Raw genomic sequence first — 23,727 nt, 5'->3', positions numbered from 1 at the left:
ATCGATGAAACCTTGTCGTGCACATCTTTGTGGAGCGTTCCTGGGGTGAAGACGCGTTACGGACCGGAGGCTACACCAGTAACAACTGAAGTCGCTTCAGATCGAAGTCCACGAAATACACGGGAGAGGTGACGGAAGGTTGCCGTCGAAGAGTTTCTGTCAGAAGCGGATATCCCGCAAGACACTGTCACGAAAAGCGTACGCTCGCCACGCTGAAAAAAAAATGTCGTGGCGGAGACATCAGGCAGCACGACCGGAAAATGATGCACATAGATGGAGTAGCACAGAGCACATTGTGAAGCAAGTATGATGCCCTGAAAAACGAAGTCCTTTTCTCCATTTTCCACTGGAGGGTCGCTGCGGTGACGTATTTCTCTCTTGACCCGCATCTGCAGTGGAGAAAAATGGCTTCGTTCTTACTCTGCATGCCCTGGCTGATGTGTGCCTCTGGGACTGCATGCAGCAATCAAGACCCTGAGGTAGGCTCACTGGCTACTAGGCTTATCGTACGACTTCTGTTCTTGACGTTCTTCGAATGCCTCACAAGACGAGCCGTACAAAGGCATTCAAACGCGAATAAAACCATGCTTGCGCGCACACTGCTGTGCAAAAGTCACCTCCGGCAAAAATAAAAGACTACAGAGGTTCGGAGCCTGGTGTACATACAGACGGAGCCACAGTTCTTCAAGCTCCTTGACACATTATGTTCTGCACGTTGTAGTGGCATCTTCTTTCACCTCTCTCACCTAGCTGTTGTTTCGCTCCAAGTGTTTTTCTAGACAATGAAACGCCTGTTACTGGTAGTCAGTGTGGTGGCTTGTTTGGTGCCAACGACCCTTAGTCTTTCTCAGCATGCCCGATCTACATCGGGGCAACCTGCTGCGCAGGCGGCGGCTGCTCCCGTAAGCAACGGACCAGTTCCACTACTCCCTGTGCAGGATCCAACACAAGTGTGAGACGCTGCGTCAAGTTTTGATGAACCAACAGAGACTTCACAGAACTGCCTTACCAGGCCTTCCCTTGGGACTGTTAATGTTTTCCGTAGTCACAGTCTGACGAAAGCTGCTCAGGTCGAAGTTCACGGAGCTCACGAGGTAGATAAGGAGCAAAGCAAGGAACGTACGTGAGTTTAAAGGCGTCTAGGCATTCACTCTTATACGTTGTTCCGTAGCCAGCGAAACAGCCGATTTCCAACACTCAGTTCTGCAAAAGCAACAAGAGGCCCTCTCTGCCTCAGACTGGTTCAGCCGGCAGGTACACTTCCTCTGAATGCGTTTCGAAACGTGGCGAGTGTTGTCACAAACATCTGTGGTGTAGCTAGATGCACTCGAGCATCTCAAAGGTAACATGAGACGAGATTGATGTAGCATGTGTGTGTAACCATTGAAACATCAGAACACGAAGGAAAAATCCGACAGTACATTCAAGTAACGGCTTCTATAGATTCTGAGACGAGTGTGTGTCATATTACTACTGTGCAACATTTCAGAAAGCCCCGGCGTCTGAAGGGCGACGCATCATGTAACGGGCGGTCGCGGCGAGACGCTTCGTGGACGGACTTTACTTTAGCATAGGGGTTGTCATCTTCACCTGAATTGTTACCAACGAGTCAGCCGTTCCAACGTGGAAGTTTTGTTCCGTACGTGGATTCTCTCCCAGCGCAAACAACAGAGCGCCTCCTCATGTTGATGAAACGAAACAGTAGCAGCTCGAACTAAGCGGGTCAACACACTGACACAGGCTAGCGGGAACTGCCACTATATTGCGGCTCGTGCCATGTACCATTCCAACAGACGGCGATGCCCTCATAACGAAACATATCATGTGGGTTGCACATTTTCAAGGCCATTACATGAGAAAAGAACCCACATTTTCCGACTAATTGGCGTCTGAAATCTGCTTCAGGAAGTGCGTGTGTGACCCGTGACATGTTTGTGTCATCGCGGGAGACTGGCGGGAGGTAAACGCAAATCTCCCGCTGTCAGCAAAGTGGCCTTCGCTTTGAAATTGAATGTCTTTTATACTTTGAATGAATCATTTCAAAGCACGCAAGCGCGTCTCAGTATCATTTGGTACAAAAGCACGCAATCCAGGGGTAAAGTCTCCTGTATATTTCTGGCCGTTACCGCAACCACAGATGGGCCAGTTCGATAGTGTTGATGTGACACCGTGGGCCTTTTCATATTTCCGTGCCAACACGCGGGTTTTTTGTCTTCCTACCAGACACATTGTCGCCTGGATGTGCTTGAAGTCTAAGGGCATAGTGGCGCATTCTCCCGCAGTAGACTCCTGTGACAGTGCGTGGCAGTGACTTCGTATCACCGCGACAACACACCGGAACCGGCGTTGTGTCAAGATGCGAAAGTATCTCCACCTTATAAAATGAGTCTGCGAACCTTCCACGTCCCGTTTTTTATTTCCCTTCTTGTTGCCGTGTTTGGCATCGTATTTGTTGTTTGCTTTTTCCCTTTTTTGCCGGCGACGGCCGCCGATGAGACACACGTGGTAATACCGTCACATCAAGAAGGGCGACATTTTTTAAACGAAGCAGAATCCACTGAACACGAACAAGGTGGCCAGACTGAGAGATTCTCTGATAAGAGACGCCTGCAAGATGTCGAGACCGTGTCCGGTGGCGCAGCGAATAGTCAGTACTCTAACCCCGACATAGTCGCCAGCGCAGCCGCTCCCAATGACAAGCCAAACGTAGATGGCACTTTCACGGACACACTTCATCAAGCAGCGGACGACGCTATGGAAGCCCTCAAGTAGGCCGATACTTAATTCCCACGACAGAAGTGAAGAGGTGCCGCAGAAAAACAGATCTGTTGATGTGCACAAGGTTCAGGGACCTGCAGGGATGCCATTAATAGCGCCTTCTATGCCCTGGTTTTTACCCGAGGGCTTATGCGTTGTTGGCCGCTGCAGCGAGGCGAGGCTTGTGTGAGAGATTCGACGTGACGAGCAAACCACAGGGACGCAGTGTGATAGCAGCAAAACATCTACCGTGGCATCGAAGAGTTGTCTTAGCATTGCTTACCAGGATTCGTGTAACACAAAGTAGACCAGAGTTCCTTCCGACAAACCCGCGCAACTGAACAGGAAAGGCATTCGTGAAAACACTTTGGTTACGCTCACGTGAACACTTGGTCTCGTGTTCAGTCGCCTCGGCAGTTGACTGAGGAAAACTCGTAGCGGATCCGTGCGTACCTTCATTTAGAAGATAACAGTCGTTAGCACCTCAATGTCACTGAGAATCACAGGAGCGATTGCTCTACGAAACGTGCGTCTTTTGCCGTCGCTGTGTGTGTGGTGCAGCTCCGTCACGCAGCAGCTGTCGGATATGGGACTGGAGCCATGGCAAATCACTTTGATTGTCATTGCCGCAGGCGCAGCAGTCCTTTGTTTGGCTTGCTGCTGCATGCGCTGTTTATGCAGGAATGTGTGTTGTTGTCCAGGGAAGTAGGGGAGTGCGGAACATTACCATCAAATACTTAACGAGGATGAATCGGGAAGACCCAAGATGCCGGTGGGCAGCGTCAAGGGTACTACTCCAGCCGTCGTTTACAGAGCTGTCTTTTGCCACCTGCGGTCTTAGTTCCGTATGTAACTCTAACTGGCTTTATCTTCAGTATCTGAGGTATTACGGTGTCTCGGGAGGTCCGACAAAAAAGTAGACGTATTTGGTGTTCCGAAGCCCTCGAAATGCTACACACCCCAATTGTTGATGCATTGATACTATTATTGCACAGGCGTCCGTCGTTGAAAGTGTTGGAGATTCAAAAGGTACTGTTGAGAGTCTGCTCAGACGTCAGAACAAACCACTCGCCTGCCACGCGCAGAGCTCGCCTTCACCCGTGCTTGACAATACACACAGAGTCACCCCGAGGGAAACAGACGTCGCTTTCCTGTGAGTGCCGCACCTCCCCAGGGTGTGTCATGGAAAACCCAGACTTCGCGTGTGTGACATCTAGCCACAAATATACCGTCATGAATGATATCTTGATCTCTCACAGTCATCCAAACACGAACTAGAGCTCACTTCTTCTGTCAGCAGCATTTTTTTTCGCTACTGCTGATGATAAAAGGGGTGAACAAAACGAGGGTTAATAGCCGGGGGAAAGGGTTTCTTCTTAAGGTGTGAGTGTCGCGGTCTCTTCTGAGCAACACGTGGCGCAGGACTGGAAAACGCAAAACACTCGGTTATGGTATGTGATGCTTTCCGAGAAGAACTTTTTTGCTACACAAAAGTTCGACCATCATTCGAGGGCAGATTTTGTAGGGACTGTTGGCATGTTAATATAGTGAATGTGGTGTGTCTGTGCAACGGTACCGTTTCACAGAGAAATGATTGTACCGGAGCCCTCGGCTCGTTGCTGAACAGTCTCCCGTTGTATTCCCTTTCACTACGCAAAAACTGAGTACATTCCTTGCGACAGGCGAAACCGATGAAGCAGTGCCACAGCGACGCTTGAACGTGTTTCCGGGCTACCTCGATCCCCCTACTCAAGTATTTATGCTTCAAAATGCTAGACCAACGACATGTGAACGGAGTCAGACCACTGCCACACACGACAGCAATAACCCAAGGATTTTTCTTCCTCTGGTTTTCAGTGAATTGTCAGGAAGTGACCGTAGATTCTCCGAAGACACAACACACCCAGGCATCCCGGAGTAACGGACGCGTGGTTGAGAGAGAGAACTCACCATTTGTTGTGGGCGCGTGAGTTTTTCCATTGCTCTGTAGGGGGGATTCTTTCGTTTTCTCCGGTCCTACGATGACGTCTGTTTCGGGACTCAGTGATGCAGGCATTCTTATGTATGTACATCTAGACGTGTACACCGCTACAAACACGTGAACATAAAAATATATATTCAACATATATATATATATATACAGATGTATTCTGTAGAAGGTGGAGAGGTCACCTTAGATTTTTTCCCATTCTTTTCTAGGTTCTCACTGTAGAACTGCACGATTTTTGCAGTGAGCCTTGGGGGGCTGGTTGGTTTCGCTTCTTCCTCCTACAGTAGAACACGGCTGACAATGATGCAAGCAAGATACAGGGAGAGAGAACGGATAAGAGACGACCATGGAGAAGGAGGGAGGGTAATAGTAGACAAAGGAAAACCTACTTGAAACAGCGCGTCGTCGGCGCTGAGTATCAACTCTCGCCCAACAACCAGGATTTCATGGAGTTCTGGGGCACCTGCTGTGTAGAACTCAGACTCGCTTGCTTACTGTCGAGTTGAATATACACTTGCAGACTTCGTGGATTTTGTTCAGTTCGTTTTGAACGAAGAGAGTTCCTTTCGCAGTTGTCTTGCAGGACACGGGGGCCACGGAACTCTTCAAATCTTGTAAAGACCAGGCCAACTTGTCGAAATCAATGTTTCCAGAAGCATAAATGGGACTGGAATGACAGCTGAGACTAAGGAATGAGGTAAAAAGGTGCATGGACAAGCCTCCCCTTTTTTGCAGACTTTCTCTTTCGCAAGTTCTCCTGCGGTAAGGAAACGAGGAACAGCTCCGTGATTCTGCGTGTGCTGCTGCCACCTCCACTCAGCGTTGACTTTCTGTCTTTGCTCTGTTTGTGCAATACGCGCGAGCCTTTTTTTCCTTCTCCCGACCCGTCATGGAAGTTCTGTAGCTTCATACACGACTCCACCGACAGCAAAGTCAAGCGAGAGTGCATGCACGCGCATGCAGTTGCGCCCGTGGTGTCTGTTTACCGGCTTTGCTCTTTCAGCTGAACTTCCGGCGTAGATTCGCCCTCTTTTTCACCGCTGGAAACTCTTTTTCACACGCTGAGAGGCTCTGAACTCCGCTGGAATGCGAACCTCACTGCACCGTCCTCTGCTCTTTGCTTGTTCTCTCCGGAGGTTCCTGTTCCAGGCTGCTTTGCTTCGCTGGACGGAAGTCCTTGACCACAACGCTCTGTCGCAAATGACGGGGAGCCTTCACTTGAAAGTTTACATACGGGGTCTGGATACGCTAGGGTGTATGGACAGCTGTGGTACATCTGTGTTCTGGAAAACAGGCCGAAACTCTCTCCGAGTCTAGCCCTCTCTCCTCTGTCTCTCACCCTATCGATTCCAAGCGCGTCTCTCGGCCTTGTGACTCCCCTGTTCTCCATCGGCTTGCTTGGTTTCTCTCGCTCTCTTGTCCCCTGTCGATCTCGCTTGCAGTTGAAGAGCGCGAGTTTTGCCGTTCCGATCCTGCCGAGAGAGAGAGAGCCGCCATGGAACTGCTGCGGGTGGAGCCTGCACTCCTGAGGCTGGCCAGGCCTCTGCATGCACTGCCCCATGCGCGCTGTCTGCAGCCGCCAACTGAAGCAGGGTCCCCGCATTTTGACGCCCCACCACGTCTCCCGTCTCCTCTCGCTTCCTCCTCTCTCTCTTCTCTCGCTTCCTCCTCTCTCTCTTCTCTCGCTTCTTCCTCTCTCTCTTCTCTCTCTTTTCCAACAGCAACGCCTCGCTGCTCTGTCGCGTCTTCTTCCTCGTTCCGCTCTTCTTGTTCTTCCTGCTCTCCTTTTTTCGCTCGCTTCTTCTCTGCGCTGGCCTGTCCGTCTCCTTCTTCACTGCCTAGCAGGCCCGCCTCCCCGCCTTCCTCTCGTGTCTCTGTTCTTTGTCCGTTCGTCTCTCCGTCTCCTGCTTCTTCCTCTTCTGCCTTCTCCCGGTCTTTTCGCAGTGAACCATCCGACGTCTCTCGCCGCGCTCGACTGGTCTCTTCCAAAAGTTTCCCTGTGTTTAGATTCGGCGAGGCTGGTGAAAACGACGAGAAACCTCGAAGCGACATCGTGTGCCCCCGAGACTGCCTCCTCTCTTCTCACTCCTCTTCCTTTTCTTCTTCCTTTTCTTCTTCCTTTTCTCGGTCGCTGTACTCCGCGTCGTCTCCTGCATCTCGGGCGTCGAGGCGTTTCGCTTTCAAGCGGACATTTTCTTCTCTTGCTCCAGCAGAAGCGACGAACGTGAAGCGGCAGACGCCCAAGACGAGCGGCCAGCGTCGCACCCTGTCCCTGGATGAGGTACGCTTTTTCGCTTTTTTCCAGAGAAACGCAGGGATGGCCGAACCCCCTGCGAGTCAGTCGAGGCCTGTCGCCCGGTCCGACTGGGCGAGGAGCTGTCTGTACAGCCGCCATTTCGTTTCCGAGTCCTCTCGGCCTGACACCGCAGCGAGAAGGCTGCAGCAGAGACTGCGGGGAACTACCGGTCTGCCCGGGAGCATTGTTCTGCCTTTCGACTCTGAAAGTCTGTGAAGAGAGACAGAAGAGAGAGAAGACTAAAGGGAAGACGAGTTCCAGAAAGAGAGGGACAAGACGAGAGAGAAAAAGACGGAGAAGACTAAAGGGAAGACGAGTTCCAGAAAGAGAGGGACAAGAAGAGAGAGAAAAAGACGGAGAAGACTAAAGGGAAGACGAGTTCCAGAAAGAGAGGGACAAGACGAGAGAGAAAAAGACGGAGAAGACTAAAGGGAAGACGAGTTCCAGAAAGAGAGGGACAAGACGAGAGAGAAAAAGACGGAGAAGACTAAAGGGAAGACGAGTTCCAGAAAGAGAGGGAGAAGGCGAGAGATAGGAAGAAAGCGAGGACGTGTGCATCGACGTCGAGATGCTTGCCAGAAAATGCTTGTTTCTTCAGAGATAGATCTAGGTAAAGCGTTTCTAATTTTAAGAGGTGCTTGAAAACCAAAATGAACTTGAGAGCCAACTTTTGAATTTTTAGTTAAAAGAAAATATCGGCGAGTATTTTTTATTATAGGATTTATAATAAAATATACAGCTAAAAAAGTTGCTGTAAATGAATCCTAAAGTACATTAGTGTAAACAGGCCGTTAGTATGATCTCAAAGTACCAGAATCCATGTGATCTATATAGTATAACGGGACATGAGACCGAGCCTGCGATCGATAAATATATCTTGGATGATTGTATATTAGCGGTACATGTGATCGGAGCTGGTGAATAGACCGTGCAGTCAGAGACGTAAGGCTGCGAAATTCAGAGACCCTTGGTCATACCCGAGGACAGCTTACGACTGCTCAACGGCCGGTGTTGTCCAACGAATGAAGGAGAAGCAGAGAGGATAGAAAACAGGAAAGGCTGGTGTCCAGTGCACTGCACGAATGAGGATCGTGTTTCCAGTTGAAGAGAAAGGATTCGATTGCTGAAGAAACAGATGTAGGTGTAACCTGATTGTTCTTTTCTTGACTTCGATTGAGGAGCACCACGAGAAACGGAGTCTACTCGATCTGGGATGTGTCTCCGTTTTGCCTGCATGCAGACATATTTGCCATGGCCTTTCGCGGTTGGCAGATGCGGCAGCTGTGGACGGCAGCGGGTGTGTGTGAACCGTCTCGAGATTCGTGCGATTCCTGCCGTGGGTTTGCAGGCACTCTATCTTGCCAAAGAGGCGAACGTCTATACAGTTGAGGAGCTTCAGCGAATCATCATGCAGTCCCCGTCCTTCTCTCCCGTGAGCTTTTTTCAGAACGTTTTCATCTTTCCTTCATGCCTCTCTTTTGGTCCTAGGGCTCGGGGGTTCTTTTGCCTCCCGCCTTTCTCTTCCCTCGAGTTCCACCTGCGCTTGCATGCCCTTGGATGCTCTGTCTCCTAGCTGGCGGTTGCTGCTCGTTCGGTCTTCGTGTTTTTGATGTATGTCTTTCTTTCGAGCGTCTCGGTCTTGTTCTGCTTCTTTCGTCTGTGGTTCTCTTTCCTTTTGCATTCCCCTTTCTGTTTGCTGCTTCATGCTCGACTTCTCCTTTGTGGTCTTTCGGTGAGCGTAGAACGTCTTTTGCCAGGTAGTCCGCTTTTCTCTGACACGTCTATCGTTTTACCTTCTTTGTTCCGATCTTTTCGAGTTCCTTTCGTCTTTGCTTCTGCTGTCTCGGCAGCTCCTCCGTTCTTCTGACCATTTCCTATCGGTGTCTATTTCTCTTTTTTCTGCCCTTGGCTTTCTGGAGACCTGCCCCTTCTTAAGATCGTCTTCTGGCTCTAGATCTCGCGCTTCTTCAAAAACTTCTTGCCTTCCGCTTCTTCTCTCCGTTGATTGGCGTCTGCCTCTCCTGTGAAGAAACTTGTTTGCCTGCCGTGCGTGTCTCGGTTCCTTGAACGACCGGTCGCTTCCAGGACCAAGACCCCCTCCTGCTGGAAAATTTCTTCACCACGGCTGAGGAGGAAGAGTCGGACTCGGCAGGCCATTTTGCGCCAGAGCAAGGCGCAGACGCTGCTGACAGTCTCTTGACCGAGCTTGGCGCGTTTGACGAAGGTACTTCGGTCTCCGAGGGAACGGAACTCTAAGAAAAGCATTGGTGGAAGTTCAAAACGAGAAAGAAACATCTCTCCAAAAGGACATAAAACATATCAGGACCTGGAGATAAAATGTGATGTGGTGACCACAGCAGAGTTCTCGGGGCGTTTTAATCGAAACGAAAGAAACACGGTCTCCTTTCGTTCATGTGTGTCTCTATATGTATGTCCAACAGAGGTGTATGTATGTACACATGCATACATATGTATATATATGCATATATATATATATATATATATATGTATATGTATATATATGCATATATATAGATGTATATGTATATATATGTATATGTATATATATGCATATATATAGATGTATATGTATATATATGTATATGTATATATATGTATATATATTCGTATATATATTTGTATATACATGTATGTATATATGTATATAGAAGTATGCATGTGGGTTGTGTGTATGCATGTAGAGGTATGTAGGAGTGTCGGCACGTCGATCGGCTACGTCTGCATGTGATCGACTTTGCAAATATCGAGTGCATGGACGGGAAGTCTTTTTCTCGTTTTTCGTCTTTGCTGAAACCCTGTGTTCAACCTGCATTTTCCAGCACGGCAGACGTCCGCGGCAGTGTCTCCTCGTGGCTTCGTATCATGCGACAGCTAAAAGACATGGAGTTCGGTGTCCGAGGTCAGCGAGAGGCCTCGTCTGTTGTGGTTGTCGCAAGAACCTGAGAGGGCTGTTGTGGAGAAAGAAGAACTTCGGGGAAGAACTCGGCAGAGAAAAGATCACTTGTCCCTTGTTCTCTCTTCGGCTCTTGATTCGCCAGGCCCCGCGGAAGGCAGCGGAGAGAGCGAGCAGAAGGAGGACGGCTCCAGCGACAGCGCTCTGATTTCAGGAGCGATTGTTCGAGCCTTCAATCCGGAGCGCATGAAGGTGAGAACTTCGGACACACAAAAAGGCAGAAAGACGAAACGGGGCGGCCAATGAACCAAGTCCTTCGTCGACAAGAATAGGTCAGAGAAACTCGACTTCCCTCGTTCCTAGAGTTTTTTTTTGGGGGGGGGGGGGGGGGACACAGACCTTTCCGGTCCTCGGCCCGAAAGAGCCGCCCACCCTACGTGCGTCTGGCACCCACTTCGTCGAGAAGCTACTTTGCCTTTCACAAACTCGTTTTGCAAGTTTTACTTCTTCAGTACTTGAACCTTTCAGCGGTTTCCTTCACAGCAGTTTGGACTGCTGCTCACGTGCCGAAGAAGACTCGCGACTGCACGAGCAGAGCTCTGCGCATGCGCATCTGAAGTCCGTGTGGGTCGCGCGACTTGGCCTCTGTTGCCCTTTCAGGTTTTCATGCACAACGGCTGCGAGTGGCTGTGGCAAGCCGAGGGCACAGGGACGAGGAAGCGGGCCGCTGCCCATGTCATCATTCGCCGAGGCACCGGTCAAGTAAGAAAAACTTTCTAAACTGCCGGTGTGTCCATCATTGGCACTCGTCCTCCTGGAGTCATAGTGGGATGTTCTGCGATACACAATACACATATATATATATATATATATTTATATGTATGTATATGTATGTATATATATGCTTCCACTGCATGTGCGCAGCGCTGTGTGTGTAGATGCGTATGAGTGCATCTGCTTCCAGTATCTGTTCGTAACACTGTCAATACACATTTGTGTATGTACTCGTCTGTGGGCTTGTCTCTCGAGGTTTCGCTCTGGGTTCCTGTTGTGTATGCCTTTCTCGTTTGCCTCCTTTTTTGACCGTTCTGAATAGGGGACATAAATGCTTGTTGCATGCATGCAGACACAGCTGCACAACCGTACCTCACCACACAGCGGTGTCTTTGCGTGTCTCCTTCTCTAGGTTCGCGTAAACAACGACGAGGACCTGTACGTTCGGTGGCCGTTCTACTACAACCGCATGGACGTACTGCAGCCGTTCTTTTTGACAGGAACTGCAGGGATTTACGACCTCTTCATCCATGTTCGGGGAGGCGGGTCCTCCGGCCAGGCAGGCGCTGTTCGCCTGGCCGTGGGGCGGGCGCTGGTCAGCGCCTGCCCTGCATGCGCGCGTTTGCTCGAGGAAGGTGAGGCTGAGCAGAGCGAGAGTTGAATGGAGAAGACTGCTGGAGAGAGCGGAGCTGCAGCTGGAGTTTCTGGACTTCATCTTGGCGTCAACGTTTCCCTCTGTTCCTCCTTTCGCGTTTTCAACTGTGTAGACCAACTGGAGGCCTCTCGATTCTGTGTGTTCGGCCGCTCGTACCATGGACGAAACGCGAGTGGCTTCGCTCTTTATGACCGTCGCTTTTGTGTCCTGAACGACTACAGGTCTGCTTAATCTGAGGAAGCCAGCGTCGACCGTCATGACGGTGTGCGCCTGAAAGCAGTTTTGACAAGCTGGACTCTCTGCATGCACACATGCTGCCAGAAGCATGCGCGCTGGAGAGCCCTTGACCGTTTAACATCTGCCGAATGCGTTTTCCTCACAGCCTTGACGCCCGATGTGCTCTTTGTTTTTTCAGACATGGTCCTCTATGAGGACACACGCCAGCGCATGCCCAAGATGCCGGGTCGCATGAAGGCCCGCAAAATGCGGACCTGGACAAAGCGATGAACGTCAAGAGACTCATGTATGCGTGTACACGTTTACGTGGAAAAATACACACACAGACACATATTTGCGTGTGACCTTTGCGTCTCTCTGAATATATGCATAGACTGGTGCGGTAGAGAAACGCGGGCCTGGCTCGACTTCCCGTTATTTCAGAACAAAAGATCCGTACAGACTGACACGCAGAAGGAGACTACCGAAGTGAATAGGGAAGAAGGGGGGGATTTGTCTGGCTGGACGCTGTAGATACATTCGTGGGGGTGTCTGCTGAAATTTATGGAGCTCGTAGGAAAACGTGTGTTGCTGGGTCTTTTTTGGTTCGATTTTCAACTGTTTTTGTGTAACTGTCGATCTGCTGGACGGCACTGAATCTCGTATGATTTTGAAAGCGCAAGGCGCTGTCTTTTGTTCCATTGACCTGCCTGTCAATCGGTTTCCACACTGAACTCTTATTCCTTCGAGATATGCGTACCGCCTTCGCTAGTCAGTTTTTATCTATCTTTACAAAGAGACGTCAAAACTGCGAGAGCAAAACGAGCAGATCACTGAAACGTGTACAAGATGTTTCCTGGATGGCTTGTAAAAACGAGAGATCGCTTTGTTGCGCGTCCGAAGATGCGGCTGATTTCCTTCACTTGGCAAAAAAGTTTTGTCAAGCGAAAATCAAAGACTTCACGCTCTTCTCTCGTTCTACGAAACGAACCGTGTGGCTACACAGAAGAGAAGAGTATAGGTAATGGTGACCATTTATCCACTGACTTCTGTGTGTTGACGAACGCGCGTCCGGGGAGTCCGAGCGCGAATCTCAGCGCCTGGATTCATCTGCGGGCTGACATGAGGCAAATGCCACTCAACCTCGCGAACTGGTGTTTCCCATTGAACTAATCTGCTTGGCAGAACGGGCGTCCGTTGTGCCACCGTGAAATGCATAAGACACAGTCCCAGGAGAAACAATTTTAACTTCCCAAAGAGGCGATTTTTATGCAAATGTGTGAGGCGCGAAAAGCGGTCATGACAGTCCTGAACAGAGCTTTTCAGCAGCAACTGTGGAAACCACAGGAACACCGGACCACGGCGTCAACACTAACGATCCATGGAAATCACCAATTTCACGATGCTGACATTCCTGGACACTGCGTGAAGCCTTTGTGTTGGATTCTTGGGGTTTCGGTCTGAACACAGCCCTGTGTTAATTGCTACTGAGTCCACGAAAAAGTGAGAAATCACCAAGTGCAGCGCACCCGGACGCAAGCAAGGGCCGGCTTTTTCGTTCAAGAACAAGTGGAAAGAAGACGCACGTTGAAGTCGAACGAGAGATCTGGAAATCCCCTGTTGGTCGAGGACGGTTTTGAGGGGGGATCTGCGTCGTTCGACCGCGCCCAAAAGTTGCAGAGACAGACGGTTCGCAGGGGCTCGAGTTTTGTTTCGTCTCACGTCTAAAACTGTCATTCTAGAGAAGCCCACTGAACCCAAAAGTAGCGGAACAGCACGTTTCGCATTTTCAAACATACACAGTTGAAAACACTCGTCGTTCGGGACGCACGACCCCTTGTTTTGCCTTTTCCCTCTCCTTTGCCTCAACACCGACGCAGTTATCGCTTTGACGCTCGCTTGACGTGCGCCGCCCGTCTGTGTTCCCGAAGTTCATTCAGATTTTAAAGCTTTCATCCATAGAGATCCCCATTCACCCTTTCATTTACTCTTCGTTGGGTTTTTACATGATGCAAATCCACTTGCTTGTCTACACTAACAAACAGGACACGCGCGTCCTCTTCCCGGGGGTCCTGCCGGTGTCGCTACGGTTTTGGACGCGTTTGCTTTGGAATTTCTGCACAGTGCCTCACCATTAAAGATCTTTCTGTCACGCCGCCTCATCTATTGGTGCCGACGAAATGAAAAACAGCAACCCTCCACCTCCAACTCTGAAAACTGCAACGTGCCCCCCCCCCGGCCAATGGTTTATGCCCCCGGCTTTCCTAGCTGCACACCCAGAGACTCAAATTGAGTTTGCAGACCCACCATCGATTTCTTGCAGCAGCTCTGACGATTGTGAGTCCTCCAGTGGGTCTGCTCCGGTTTTGTGTGCGTCGTACTTTCGTTCATGACTATGTTTGTCGCGTTCTTCAGTCTGAAGAATGGATTATTTCTCCGAGCAAAACTTCCATATCTGTTTCCCAGTGTTTGTCAGAGCCGACACTTGAGAGAGGAGAGGGATTGCTCGACGAGAAAGAACGATGGGTACGGAGTTTCGAACTTCACTTTAATCAACTGAATTGAATAATACAGGGTTGGAAACGGTGGACCATCACGAACGCGTCGCATTCTGCCAGTTTTGCAGAGCGACTTGCCGTTGTTTCGACCCGTGCCCTTCTTGGCGGTTTTCCTTCAAAAAGGCACCATGAGCTACCAACCAAGAGAGAGGTTCCGAACGACGACTTTCGTCTCGATTTTAGCCGCTTGCTTCCTTTCTTCCCTCTTGAGTCAAACGACTGTCGCCATGGAGTGTCGAGATTTAGAGAAAGCAGGAGTCATTCCGGATGTTCTTCCTGCATCCGCGTGTCACGAGCTGTCTGTGCAGGTAAGGCCAGAAAGGGAAAAGCTCAGCGCCAACGGCAGATCCAAGAGAAGAGTTTTTTCTTTCTGTTAGTCTCTCACTTTAATCCGTTGCGCTTCGTCGTTCCTCGCCTCCCTCTTGCTTTGACTTTTCACCGCTAACCCCGGCTGTCTGCCGTGGCTATAATCACTAGTGTCGCCGTGTCCGTGTTTTTTTGCGTTTTTGCTTTTCGCACCGGATTGCTCACGGTTCTCAGGCGTTGTCTGTGTTCGCCGCCGCGACTGCTGTTTTGCCTCCGTGTTTTGCCTCCTCATTTCACCCTCGAAACGTTTCTCCTGATTGTTCCTCGAGCGCCGGTCGCTATCTTGGGCAGCACGCTTGCTTGGGGACTCTTTAAAGATTGAACAATATCAATGGGAGCAAGGCCTAGTATGATGTCGCGATCCAGTGGTCACGCGACGGTATTGCATGCATCACGACTTTTGCTGTGATTCTTATTAGTGGGAACATGAACACGCACCTCTCGGTATTCAATCTCCTTTTTCAAGCGTCTCCCTTGTTCCTAACTTCCTAGAGTTCTTTTCTCAAACAATCAGCGTGCTCAGAAGTTTGTCCGACTCTTCACATGTCATCTGAACCTGTTCTCATTGGAATGTCCTCCGGGTTTGAGGACCGCCACCTGACGATGCAACCCTCACGCTCTGTGCACAGCAACCGTTTGGTGTGAATCTCTTTATCTACTCACTTTACGAAGCAGTACCTCTTCCTCGAGGCACACCTGCACCTCACCGAAAAATCTGAACTTGTCTTTGCCACGGAAAGTGAATTTCGTCGTCATCCAGTTGGTGTGGACTTCTGGAAGTTTCAGGATCCACGCGTGCGTAGAACATTCGTGTTCGTAGCGCCAGTGTGAACTTGCGAGATACAGACAAAAAAACAAGTTTATTATACTGTATTCACAGACGACCAAAAGTTTGGATTTCACCTCCTACAGCGACATTGAGGTTATTGCGCTTTGGTTCTGTTCTAGGCGTAATTTACGGACATGACGCAAAACTACTAATCCTGTGATTCGTTACAATTTTCTCGCTTCTTGTTCAGGTTGACATTGAATTCCCAAGCGGATCGCCGACACGTGGATCTCCCATGCCTCTGCGTGCAGTCACAGAGTGCCCGAAGATTATCCTTTCTCGAAAACCTGAAAAAGGTCAAAAGTTCGTCGTTTTTCTCACTGATCCAGACGCACCCAGCCGGTAAGCGTTTCTCCGAGATCATGAAACAAAGAAGATATTTCGAGTTCTTTTTTCGTACACATGTGAACGAGCATAGAAGAAAGCGTACTCTCCCGGTTTGCAACGATGTGCAGGCGCCTACATACCAACCACGAACAGTGTATCGCTATTTTCAGTTCCCTTGCTCAATATAGTACGTCTGCACTTAAAACTTAATTCCTATATATATATATATATATATATGCATATTTATATATAAATGCACATGCAGTTTTTGTACTGAGCAAAGCCAGCAACTACAGGAGAGGAAGTCCTGACACGTATTTGTTTGTCTAAGACCAGCAGTGGACTTGGTTTTTCGACGTTGTGTTGAAGACTGCGGTGGAGCTCGATGTGTGTGAGGCTCATCGTGTCGCGAGCTCGAGTGTTTTCTCTACCGCAGATTGAATCCTGTCGCTGCCGAGTGGGCTCACTGGGTGGCGTCTACCGAGGGCACGACGATTCAGAGCAACTCGAAGACCTTCCGTAAGTTAAATTATTTTTTGCAATGACGTCATCATCGTGCGCTTCTTCACTTCGTGTGGGAACCTGTCCTGGCCGGCCTTCTCAGCAAACGCCGGTTTTCCCCGTTCTTCCTGCGTTCTTGTGGCCTTCCGTCTGCTTTGTACCAAGGGGTGACCGCCTGTTTCCCTGCGCACGTCGAGCCAGTTTTCGCGTGGTAAGTCTGGCTCTGTACCATCTGGGTTTTCGTCCTACGCGCGTATGTTGCTGAAGGCCCTTTTTCGCGGCCCGATTAGGAGATCGAGTGTCTGTCTCATTGACACTTTGGAGAAAACCCATGTGCCATCGCAGCGATCTGCATATCCGTTCTACCTGAGTGGCGTTTCTCGCACATGACGCGGTGTGGAAGTCATTCCGCCCTGCCTCGATGGCTTTTGGCGAGTGCTGCGGTCATCTCGGACTCCCCAGTCTGTGCATCTTTCGCTTCTTTTTGTCTTCGCATCTGCTGTGCATCTCTGAGCTCAGTGCCGTACGCACCTCCGACGCCCCCCAAAGGCACCGGCGCTCATCGTTACGTGGCACTCGTTTACTTGGGCGACACATCTCGGTTGACGGGTGTTCCTTCTGCTTCGAAGCGAAAGCAGTGGGGAGGGCGCAGGCACGCGCACGCAGTTGCTTCTGAAAACGGTCTCCAGCTCGTGGGTGTCGACTGGTTCACGGTCGAGCACAAATAGACCGAGCGAACAACACTTGCAGACAAAGACGCCACGAAGCGAAAAAAACGTGCCCGCGAGCCTGGTGCTGCAGAAACAAATCGCTCTTGGGATGTGGACACACACACGGAGAGTTACGTTGACGGAAACACGGTGACTGCCGTGACCCTACAAAGCACGACATGCGGTTGCTTCTTCATCGAACAGCCGAAGTCAGCGAACAAGTTCGCAAATGAGTGACAGGCGTCGCGTCTGCATCTTCTTCTGGTCGCGTGAGAATAAACTCTGCAGCAGAAAATCCGGGAACTTCCGTGTTGCTCTGCACACGGCTGAACCACAGCATGCGGCGCATCTGACAAGCGCGTGTCGTGGTGTTTGTGTGCGCGTGAAGAGTACGCGCCTTTTTCCAAGATGAGGACAACTGTGCTCTTGCGCAAATGTTATTCCTCCTTTTTAAGCTAAGCAGAGAAAGAGGTGTCTCTGCGTGTCATGCCCTATCTCCAGAGTGGGAGGCACGAAGGAGTGCACCAGCAGCACATTTGAAAGGAAACACGCTTTTGTTACGATTGCTTCACGCCACCACTTGATCACGCATTCGACTGGCTTAGTCAGCTAAAAGTGTTCCAGTTACTTTTGTTGACGTGAAAGGGATTCGACATCGGTGCTGAACGCGTTTTTCGAGCTGTGAGTGTCAACCAAGTTATTTACGACTGGTGGATCTCCAACCACCTTCTGTGCACGCCTAGACACGAAGACAGACTCGGAATCAGAAGTCGGCCTTCCTCGCAGTGTTTGCGGCTGTTCATGCCAAGTTGTTTTCAACCGAAGCATTCAGGTATCGCCGCCATACAAACCTAACTTTCACTCTGTGTTGTCACCCGACACACCAGAACCGTCACCCCGGATATAACCACACGCGCAGCCTCCGTGTACAGTTATCCCCATGTGAATTCATAGGGTCGACGAATAGAACAGTGTGCTGCTGAATATGACGGTAGACAGGGTAAACGAAAACTCAGCGTTCGTAAACTGAGCAGTTCAGTGACAGCGAACCGTACAAGAATCGTGGCTGTCCCTCTGTGTGCGTCAGTTGGTGTCCCATGATGTTTGAAGCGTCCCGGCAAACCATCCCTTTTCTGCCGAACGCACTCTGCATCTCCGCCACGTACCTACACATGAGGAAAAACTGTAACTGAAAGAGGCTCTCGTGCAAGTGTGTGCCTACAAGCGACTCAGAGAAAACTTTGTAGTCTTTCTGCCGGGACGTTCCAGTCAGAGGAAACTGCAGAGCGGAGCGTCTTGCTGCCTCGGTGTGGTAAACAAGGGACTTAAACAAACCTCCGAGAGTCGTCTTGTGGACGCCTCGCTGGAGTTTGCCCTTTCCTCGAAAATGCAAAAACAATATTCACACCCTCTCCAGCTTCTAGTGCACGCACATGCAAACGTGACGTGCATCCGGTTGGCTTGCACGCGCCACACATTCATGTTCATAGATGCGTGAATACATTTACATACATAAGCATAGTTACATATATATGCAGGTAAGTAATATACGTACAGTTATATGTATATGTATATATATATATATATATATGTATAAATATATGTATATATACATATATATACACGTGTACGCGACAAACCTAAATACACATAAAGGACGCATGTAATGTACGCGTCTTTCCTTTCTCGCTGAACTCCAAAGAGTTAAAGCACGATGCAGATGGACATGCATCTCAAGACTGCAGCTTCCGCCCGTGTGACGCGGAAACGTTACTTTTAGGTTAGAACATTTGTCTCCTCCGATTCAAAACAGCTATGCGGCAAGAGAAACCGACCACCAACGTCTGTGAGAGCATATCCGGCAGAAGCGAGACGCCGAGAAAAGTTAAGGGAGGGCCGCTGACTTTTCCCCCAGTGGTTGATCTGTCAACGCCGGCTGAGAACGCCTGATATGCATGCGCCTAAAAATGAACTCTTTGCAGCGCCGTGGAACCTGGACCAAAGGAAAAGCGGAGACAGGGAGGAAAACGCTACAGCAAGAGAGAGGATCAAAATGGAAATCACCGAAGAAAAGACACCGGCGAGTGGTGAACAGGGAAAGCCACAAATGCGGCGAGGGCTGGCACGCAAGCAGGAACTCAGCGAGCACCAACAGCGAGCCAGGTGACGGGACGGAACAAGTGTGAACAGCGATCTCTGTCTCTACAAACGATCTCGGAAGTCTTTTATAAACGCAAAGAGCGACACATTAAAAGGAGCGCAAGAAGATCACCTGAATCAATCGACGCGAGAAACGTACCGACGAAAAAAGAAGGAAGAAGACCGCTGCCGTGACGGAGTTCAAGAACAGCTGCAGAAAAAGGAAAGCTAAACCAAACGACCAATCTTGGAAAGGCAAGCAAGAACTTGAAACATACGCCGGCAACTAAACCGACGGTGGCGTTTCCTCGTCTGTGTGTATTCTTATCTTCTCATTCACTCGACACAAACCAGTGTACGTATGTATCTGTACGCATATCTTAGGTATAGATCTGCTTATAGGATGTGTGTGTGCGGAAGTATGCGCCTACGTTATGCATATTTATTCACATATTATCTGTGTTTTTAGACATATATATATATATATATATACATATGCATATAAATACATATATATATATATATATGCATATATGATGCATAAACACATGCATATTTCTGTGGCTTGGGGTCTGCGAATAGAAGCACCGTTCATGCCACAAGAAATAAGCGAGCACGGAAACAGTGAGGCATCGCTCTGGACAAAAAATTCTTTAGATCTGCTTCTCCAGAGAACTATTACGCAGATGCATGTGCGCATCTGTGAATTGTCTCCGCCTGCGCTTACGAGAAATCCGACGGCACAACAGAAGAGAAGAGGCAAAGCGACGCCGAAGAATGGACTAGTAAGGACGAGGAGTGAAGTCGATACAGAGAGGAAGGCAGCGCCGGGGAGAAGCAGAACCGGAATCAGGAGAAGAGACAAAAGGAGATGCCGCAAATAAGATTCATCTGTGCGCCAGAGACCGCCCCTGGGAGAGCGGCTGTCTTCCCGGGTCTCGCCGCCTCGCTGCAGAACGAAACCGCCCACAACCCGACAAGAAAAACAGATTTCCGTGGAGACTGGCACGTAACTCGAAAAGCACGAGGGTCCCGGTGACCGAATCGCGGTGTACGTACACCTGCTGGTGGCGTCAACACATCGATTAACGTTTTGAAGCGAGTAGATACACACTCGTCTGTGAATATATAACAGATAGACGCAAACGTGTACACAGGAGTTACGAGAAAAGTCTCCGTTCTGCGTTCGGGAGCGGTGCGGACTAGACACGCGCCCTCCATTGAATTCTATGTCCGTGAGGCTATTCCGAGAGAGAAAAGCAGAACGTCGGTCGTCGACGTTCAGACGAAAAACCAGTGCGCGCCAGAGAGACAAATATCAATGCGGTACTTTCAACCTGCGAAAGAGATCCGCAGAAACGTGGCGATTCTCTAGCGAAAGACGGAGAAGAACTCTTACGTCCATTTTTCTCCCCTTGAACAGAAGCATCGCAAACACCGGCGTAACAGGCAGCACGACGCAGAGCTGCAGACATCCGCGAAAAAGGATTTGGAGAGAAACGAATGAGACGCCGAAAGTGGGTCTTGCTCAACAGTTAGGTCGGCACACGCACTGCAACCTATACGAAGATACAAGAGTATTCACATGCAAGATATAAATATGTATGAATACATACAGGAGGATAGAAAGGTATAGAAGCAGATACATATATCAATTTAAAGATTGATTTACAGTGATGCACACATGTACATGCTCTTTTCCTTCTAAATGTGCTAGCCTGAGCAAAGAGTCCAAACCGTCACAAGCAACACACATGAATCCCCCTTCTATGAAGAACATGTTTCATATTATCACTTGCACACAGACACATGCCTTCCTTCACGGCGCCCTACGTCAGTCTCCTCACAGGGAGAGACCTCCACGAAACCTACAAATGCTCATATGCACAGATCTCAATGCATCTTCCCAGATGCCTCAACATTTCTGATACATGCATGTATATATATATATATATATATATATATATTTCTCACAGGAATGGCTGCAATGGTGATGAGGCAGAGTGCAGCAGAAAGGGGGATGGCGATGACGATGAGAGACGGAAGAAGAGCGGCGAAAAGAAGAATCTGCGCGCCGCGGTCCTCCGACTGAAATTGGGGGAAAGGAAGGCCGTGCTCGCGGACAATTCGGACGCAAGTCTGGAAACGCTCCATCGGGGTCGGCCTCTCCGTGTCTCCGTCTCTCGAGCTGTCTCCTTCGCTCTCGGCCTCTGTTGCTGCCGTCACGAGTTGTTCTCGCGTCCGTCCTTCTCGCTGCGCCTGCCAAAGAGTCTTGAAGCGAGAAGAGCAGGGAGGCTCTTCCACAAGCGCCGACAGTTTCCCAGAAAGCGAAGCGTCCCCCGAAGGCCGTCTGCAGTTCGAGGAGTGGTCTTCAGGTTTTCTACCTGCACTCGTATGCGGCCGACTTGGGGGCGTCCGGCGTCTGCGGGAGAGAGAGATAGGCTTTGTAGGTGTCTCTTGAACGACAGCCGGTTCACTGTCCTGGTGCGAAGGAGTACGAGAAGTCCAGGAAGAAGGCGAGTCTGAAGTGATTGTGTCGGAGGCGTCCGAGTCAAAGGGGTCCTCACACGCTGGACCTGCGTCGCTGGAGACGAAGCGTGAGGTTTTCTGAAGCTTTTCCGGAGTGTCGCAGCCTCGCCAGACCGAGCGAACGGAGAGTGAAGAGTTGCCCACGCATAGGAGGTCACCCCGGCTTCTCTCTTGGGTCTCCTCGTTGTCTCTTCTCGACGACTGAGAGACGATGTGCACTCTCGTACAACGAGGACTACCGCTTTGCTTCCGTTTTCCTTCAGAACATCGGTGGTTGGAGTCGAGTCTCTGCCACACCTCGCCCATGCGGGAGGTTTCTTCGCTGTGCGGCTGAAGCCCTCGTTCGGTGTCCGCGTCGCTCTTCGCATCCAGTTCGACCTCTCCTCCTGTGCCGTCTCTGTCGTTCGCTGCGCCCGCGTTTGCACACACCTGCGTCTTCGCCTCTCCCCTTTCCTTTTCACGATCAAGGCCGCGTCGACCTGGACGCACCCTAGTGTCTGAAGCATCTGCAGTTTCGTCTCTCTCATTCTTCTCCTCCTCCCGCTCCGTTCGAGTCCAGCGATCGACGCTCGCTTGCTCGCACTGCACGTCTCCCCCATTTCTTCCTTCCCTTTGTCCACTCACATCTTCTTCGTCGAACGCTTCTCTGTGTCCTCTCCCTTCTTCGCTGGGCTCTTCTTTCAGCGGTTCCGTCTGCGTTTCGCCGATGTCTTCCCTCAAGGCTCCTGTTGCTTTTTCTCGGTCGCCCTGGAGTTCCGGCTGAGGCGCCGCACGATCCGAGACGTGACGCGCGTCTTCTGCTGCTGGCCGCTCTTCCGCGAAACGAGGAACTGGTGTGCGGTCGTTTTTCAGAGCTGCAGAGAGAGCAGCCTCCTCCCGCGCTCTGCATGCGGCCGCCTCGTGGACAGGACGCTGGCCGGAGTGCCCTTCTTGGCCTCCCGTCTCGGCCCGCCGCCTCCGGTGGCGATGGCGTCCGGCCGAACCCATTTTGTGTTTCTTCGCGTTTCTCTCTCGAAGGAATGTAGCCTTTGAGACTCGCGAGGCGCTGTCTGCATGCACGAAGCGCCTGGCACAGTGCGCGGCGCAGCGGATCTGAAGTGCTTTCGCCGAATGGCGATCAGCGGCGCAGACTCTCAGATTCCTTCGCGGCTTCAGAAGCCCCCTCTGCCACTTGAACATGCATGCAGGAAAGCCTGTTTCGATAGACTGCAGTGAAGGCGGCGACCTGCGCAGGCCTCTAGACGACGGTGCGTGTGTCACTGCACTTTACTATTGCCTAAGTCAAAAGTGCAAAGACTTCTTCGAGTTCGACTTCCAAGTGGACTCGCTTTCCGCGTCCGTGGTGTATGACCACCGCGCAGACCAGGTGTACGTACAACACCGAAGCCGAGAAACCGGCAAGTCACAGGGTGGCGGCTTGTTCGGCTTGTGAACTGGAGGCCGAAAGACGCCAGAAGAAACGAACACAGGTGCAGGCATCTGTGTCTCCAAGAACAGATGATTTCCTGGTTTCGAAAGCTTCGATCTTCCACGTTTTATGCAAGTGAAGAGGTGGAACACTTGGCGTTGGTCGCGCCTTCGCGCCCGACTCGTCGAGTTCGACGGCGGTCGAACGGGAGACACGAGCGTTTCGTTTTCACCTAGCGCGCGTTCCTCTTTGCCGAGGAACGCGGAAGAAGTTTCGGCCGCCACGCAGTCGTCTTCGCGGAAAACTGGCCCGTCGAGTCTTCGCCGAGCAGCGTCTTCGGCGAGTTCTTTAGTCGGCAGAGACACGCGGGAGACCAGACAGGAGGTACCGCGAAGGAGAAAGGACAACGAGGTTGCTCCGAACCTGCCTTTTGGCCGCGCTGTGCAGAGGAAAGTCCGGACTTCGTCTGCAGAGCTCCACGTTCGTTCTTCTTCCACATGAAAACAGAGGCTGCTTCTCCGCAGCCTCTTGGCTCTGGCCCTGAGCTCGGGGAGAGCGAGACTCGCTCGGCGAAGAAGAGGCCTTTTCAGGCAGAGAGGAGGGGGCTGCTGTAGGCAGCAGTTGCAGAGGTTGTTGAGAACACCGTTGAAGTCCGTTTCGTTTCTCTGACATTCGAGGCGCCGATTCCTGACCCAAAACCTCTTTCGAGAAGTCGTGAAGGTTCCCGGAGAAGTGTGTCTTCGTTGAGTCGACCGTTC

General features: G+C 50.6%; 5 protein-coding genes across 5 annotated transcripts; 4 read left to right on the top strand and 1 right to left on the bottom strand.

The window, feature by feature from the left end:
• Positions 1-782: 782 nt before the first annotated feature.
• Positions 783-1,744, top strand: TGME49_207955 (hypothetical protein; the record flags this gene model as incomplete). The annotated part of the gene is made up of 6 exons (XM_018779405.1): positions 783-952; positions 1,013-1,119; positions 1,172-1,254; positions 1,318-1,342; positions 1,396-1,427; positions 1,490-1,744. The coding sequence occupies 6 exons, from the start codon at positions 783-785 to the stop codon at positions 1,523-1,525; spliced, it is 453 nt and encodes a 150-aa protein (XP_018638500.1). The 3' UTR covers positions 1,526-1,744.
• Positions 1,745-1,806: 62 nt separating this feature from the next.
• TGME49_207950 (hypothetical protein) lies at positions 1,807-3,582 on the top strand. Its single transcript, XM_002369557.2, has 2 exons — positions 1,807-2,768; positions 3,319-3,582. The coding sequence occupies exons 1-2, from the start codon at positions 2,383-2,385 to the stop codon at positions 3,464-3,466; spliced, it is 534 nt and encodes a 177-aa protein (XP_002369598.1). The 5' UTR covers positions 1,807-2,382; the 3' UTR covers positions 3,467-3,582.
• A 2,226-nt stretch (positions 3,583-5,808) lies between these two features.
• On the top strand, positions 5,809-12,334 carry TGME49_207940 (ribosomal protein S9, putative). The gene is made up of 7 exons (XM_018779404.1): positions 5,809-7,028; positions 8,392-8,475; positions 9,129-9,267; positions 10,103-10,209; positions 10,618-10,719; positions 11,144-11,366; positions 11,802-12,334. The coding sequence occupies exons 1-7, from the start codon at positions 6,243-6,245 to the stop codon at positions 11,891-11,893; spliced, it is 1,533 nt and encodes a 510-aa protein (XP_018638501.1). The 5' UTR covers positions 5,809-6,242; the 3' UTR covers positions 11,894-12,334.
• An 891-nt stretch (positions 12,335-13,225) lies between these two features.
• Positions 13,226-18,436, top strand: TGME49_207930 (phosphatidylethanolamine-binding protein). Its single transcript, XM_002369555.2, has 4 exons — positions 13,226-14,468; positions 15,546-15,697; positions 16,119-16,201; positions 16,703-18,436. The coding sequence occupies exons 1-4, from the start codon at positions 14,289-14,291 to the stop codon at positions 16,909-16,911; spliced, it is 624 nt and encodes a 207-aa protein (XP_002369596.1). The 5' UTR covers positions 13,226-14,288; the 3' UTR covers positions 16,912-18,436.
• On the bottom strand, positions 18,333-23,686 carry TGME49_207920 (hypothetical protein). The gene is made up of 5 exons (XM_018779403.1): positions 21,007-23,686; positions 20,432-20,497; positions 19,760-19,981; positions 19,193-19,243; positions 18,333-18,886 (listed from the first exon to the last, which is right to left on the bottom strand). The coding sequence occupies exons 1-5, from the start codon at positions 22,738-22,740 to the stop codon at positions 18,779-18,781; spliced, it is 2,181 nt and encodes a 726-aa protein (XP_018638502.1). The 5' UTR covers positions 22,741-23,686; the 3' UTR covers positions 18,333-18,778.
• Between the last annotated feature and the right edge of the window lie 41 nt (positions 23,687-23,727).

Source organism: Toxoplasma gondii, chromosome Ib (genome assembly GCF_000006565.2).
Source record: "Toxoplasma gondii ME49 chromosome Ib, whole genome shotgun sequence".
Lineage (NCBI taxonomy): Eukaryota > Apicomplexa > Conoidasida > Eucoccidiorida > Sarcocystidae > Toxoplasma > Toxoplasma gondii.
The sequence above is the reverse complement of the archived record's forward strand: the minus strand, read 5'-3'. Positions and strand labels throughout refer to the sequence as shown.

Excerpts from the sequence above, each read along its gene's own strand:
- TGME49_207950 (XM_002369557.2), top strand. The coding sequence starts at position 2,383 with ATGAGTCTGCGAACCTTCCACGTCCCGTTTTTTATTTCCCTTCTTGTT. Across the intron at positions 2,769-3,318 it reads GACGCTATGGAAGCCCTCAA|CTCCGTCACGCAGCAGCTGT; the intron begins GTAGGCCGATAC and ends TGTGTGGTGCAG.
- TGME49_207940 (XM_018779404.1), top strand. The coding sequence starts at position 6,243 with ATGGAACTGCTGCGGGTGGAGCCTGCACTCCTGAGGCTGGCCAGGCCT. Across the intron at positions 10,210-10,617 it reads TCAATCCGGAGCGCATGAAG|GTTTTCATGCACAACGGCTG; the intron begins GTGAGAACTTCG and ends TTGCCCTTTCAG. Across the intron at positions 11,367-11,801 it reads CGCGCGTTTGCTCGAGGAAG|ACATGGTCCTCTATGAGGAC; the intron begins GTGAGGCTGAGC and ends TTGTTTTTTCAG.
- TGME49_207930 (XM_002369555.2), top strand. The coding sequence starts at position 14,289 with ATGAGCTACCAACCAAGAGAGAGGTTCCGAACGACGACTTTCGTCTCG. Across the intron at positions 15,698-16,118 it reads GATCCAGACGCACCCAGCCG|ATTGAATCCTGTCGCTGCCG; the intron begins GTAAGCGTTTCT and ends TCTCTACCGCAG. Across the intron at positions 16,202-16,702 it reads GAGCAACTCGAAGACCTTCC|TGCCGTACGCACCTCCGACG; the intron begins GTAAGTTAAATT and ends CTCTGAGCTCAG.
- TGME49_207920 (XM_018779403.1), bottom strand. The coding sequence starts at position 22,740 with ATGTTCAAGTGGCAGAGGGGGCTTCTGAAGCCGCGAAGGAATCTGAGA. Across the intron at positions 19,982-20,431 it reads TCAAGGGGAGAAAAATGGAC|CGAGGCGGCGAGACCCGGGA; the intron begins GTAAGAGTTCTT and ends TTCGTTCTGCAG. Across the intron at positions 19,244-19,759 it reads GTTGTGCCGTCGGATTTCTC|CTGTTCTTGAACTCCGTCAC; the intron begins GTAAGCGCAGGC and ends CTTTTTCTGCAG.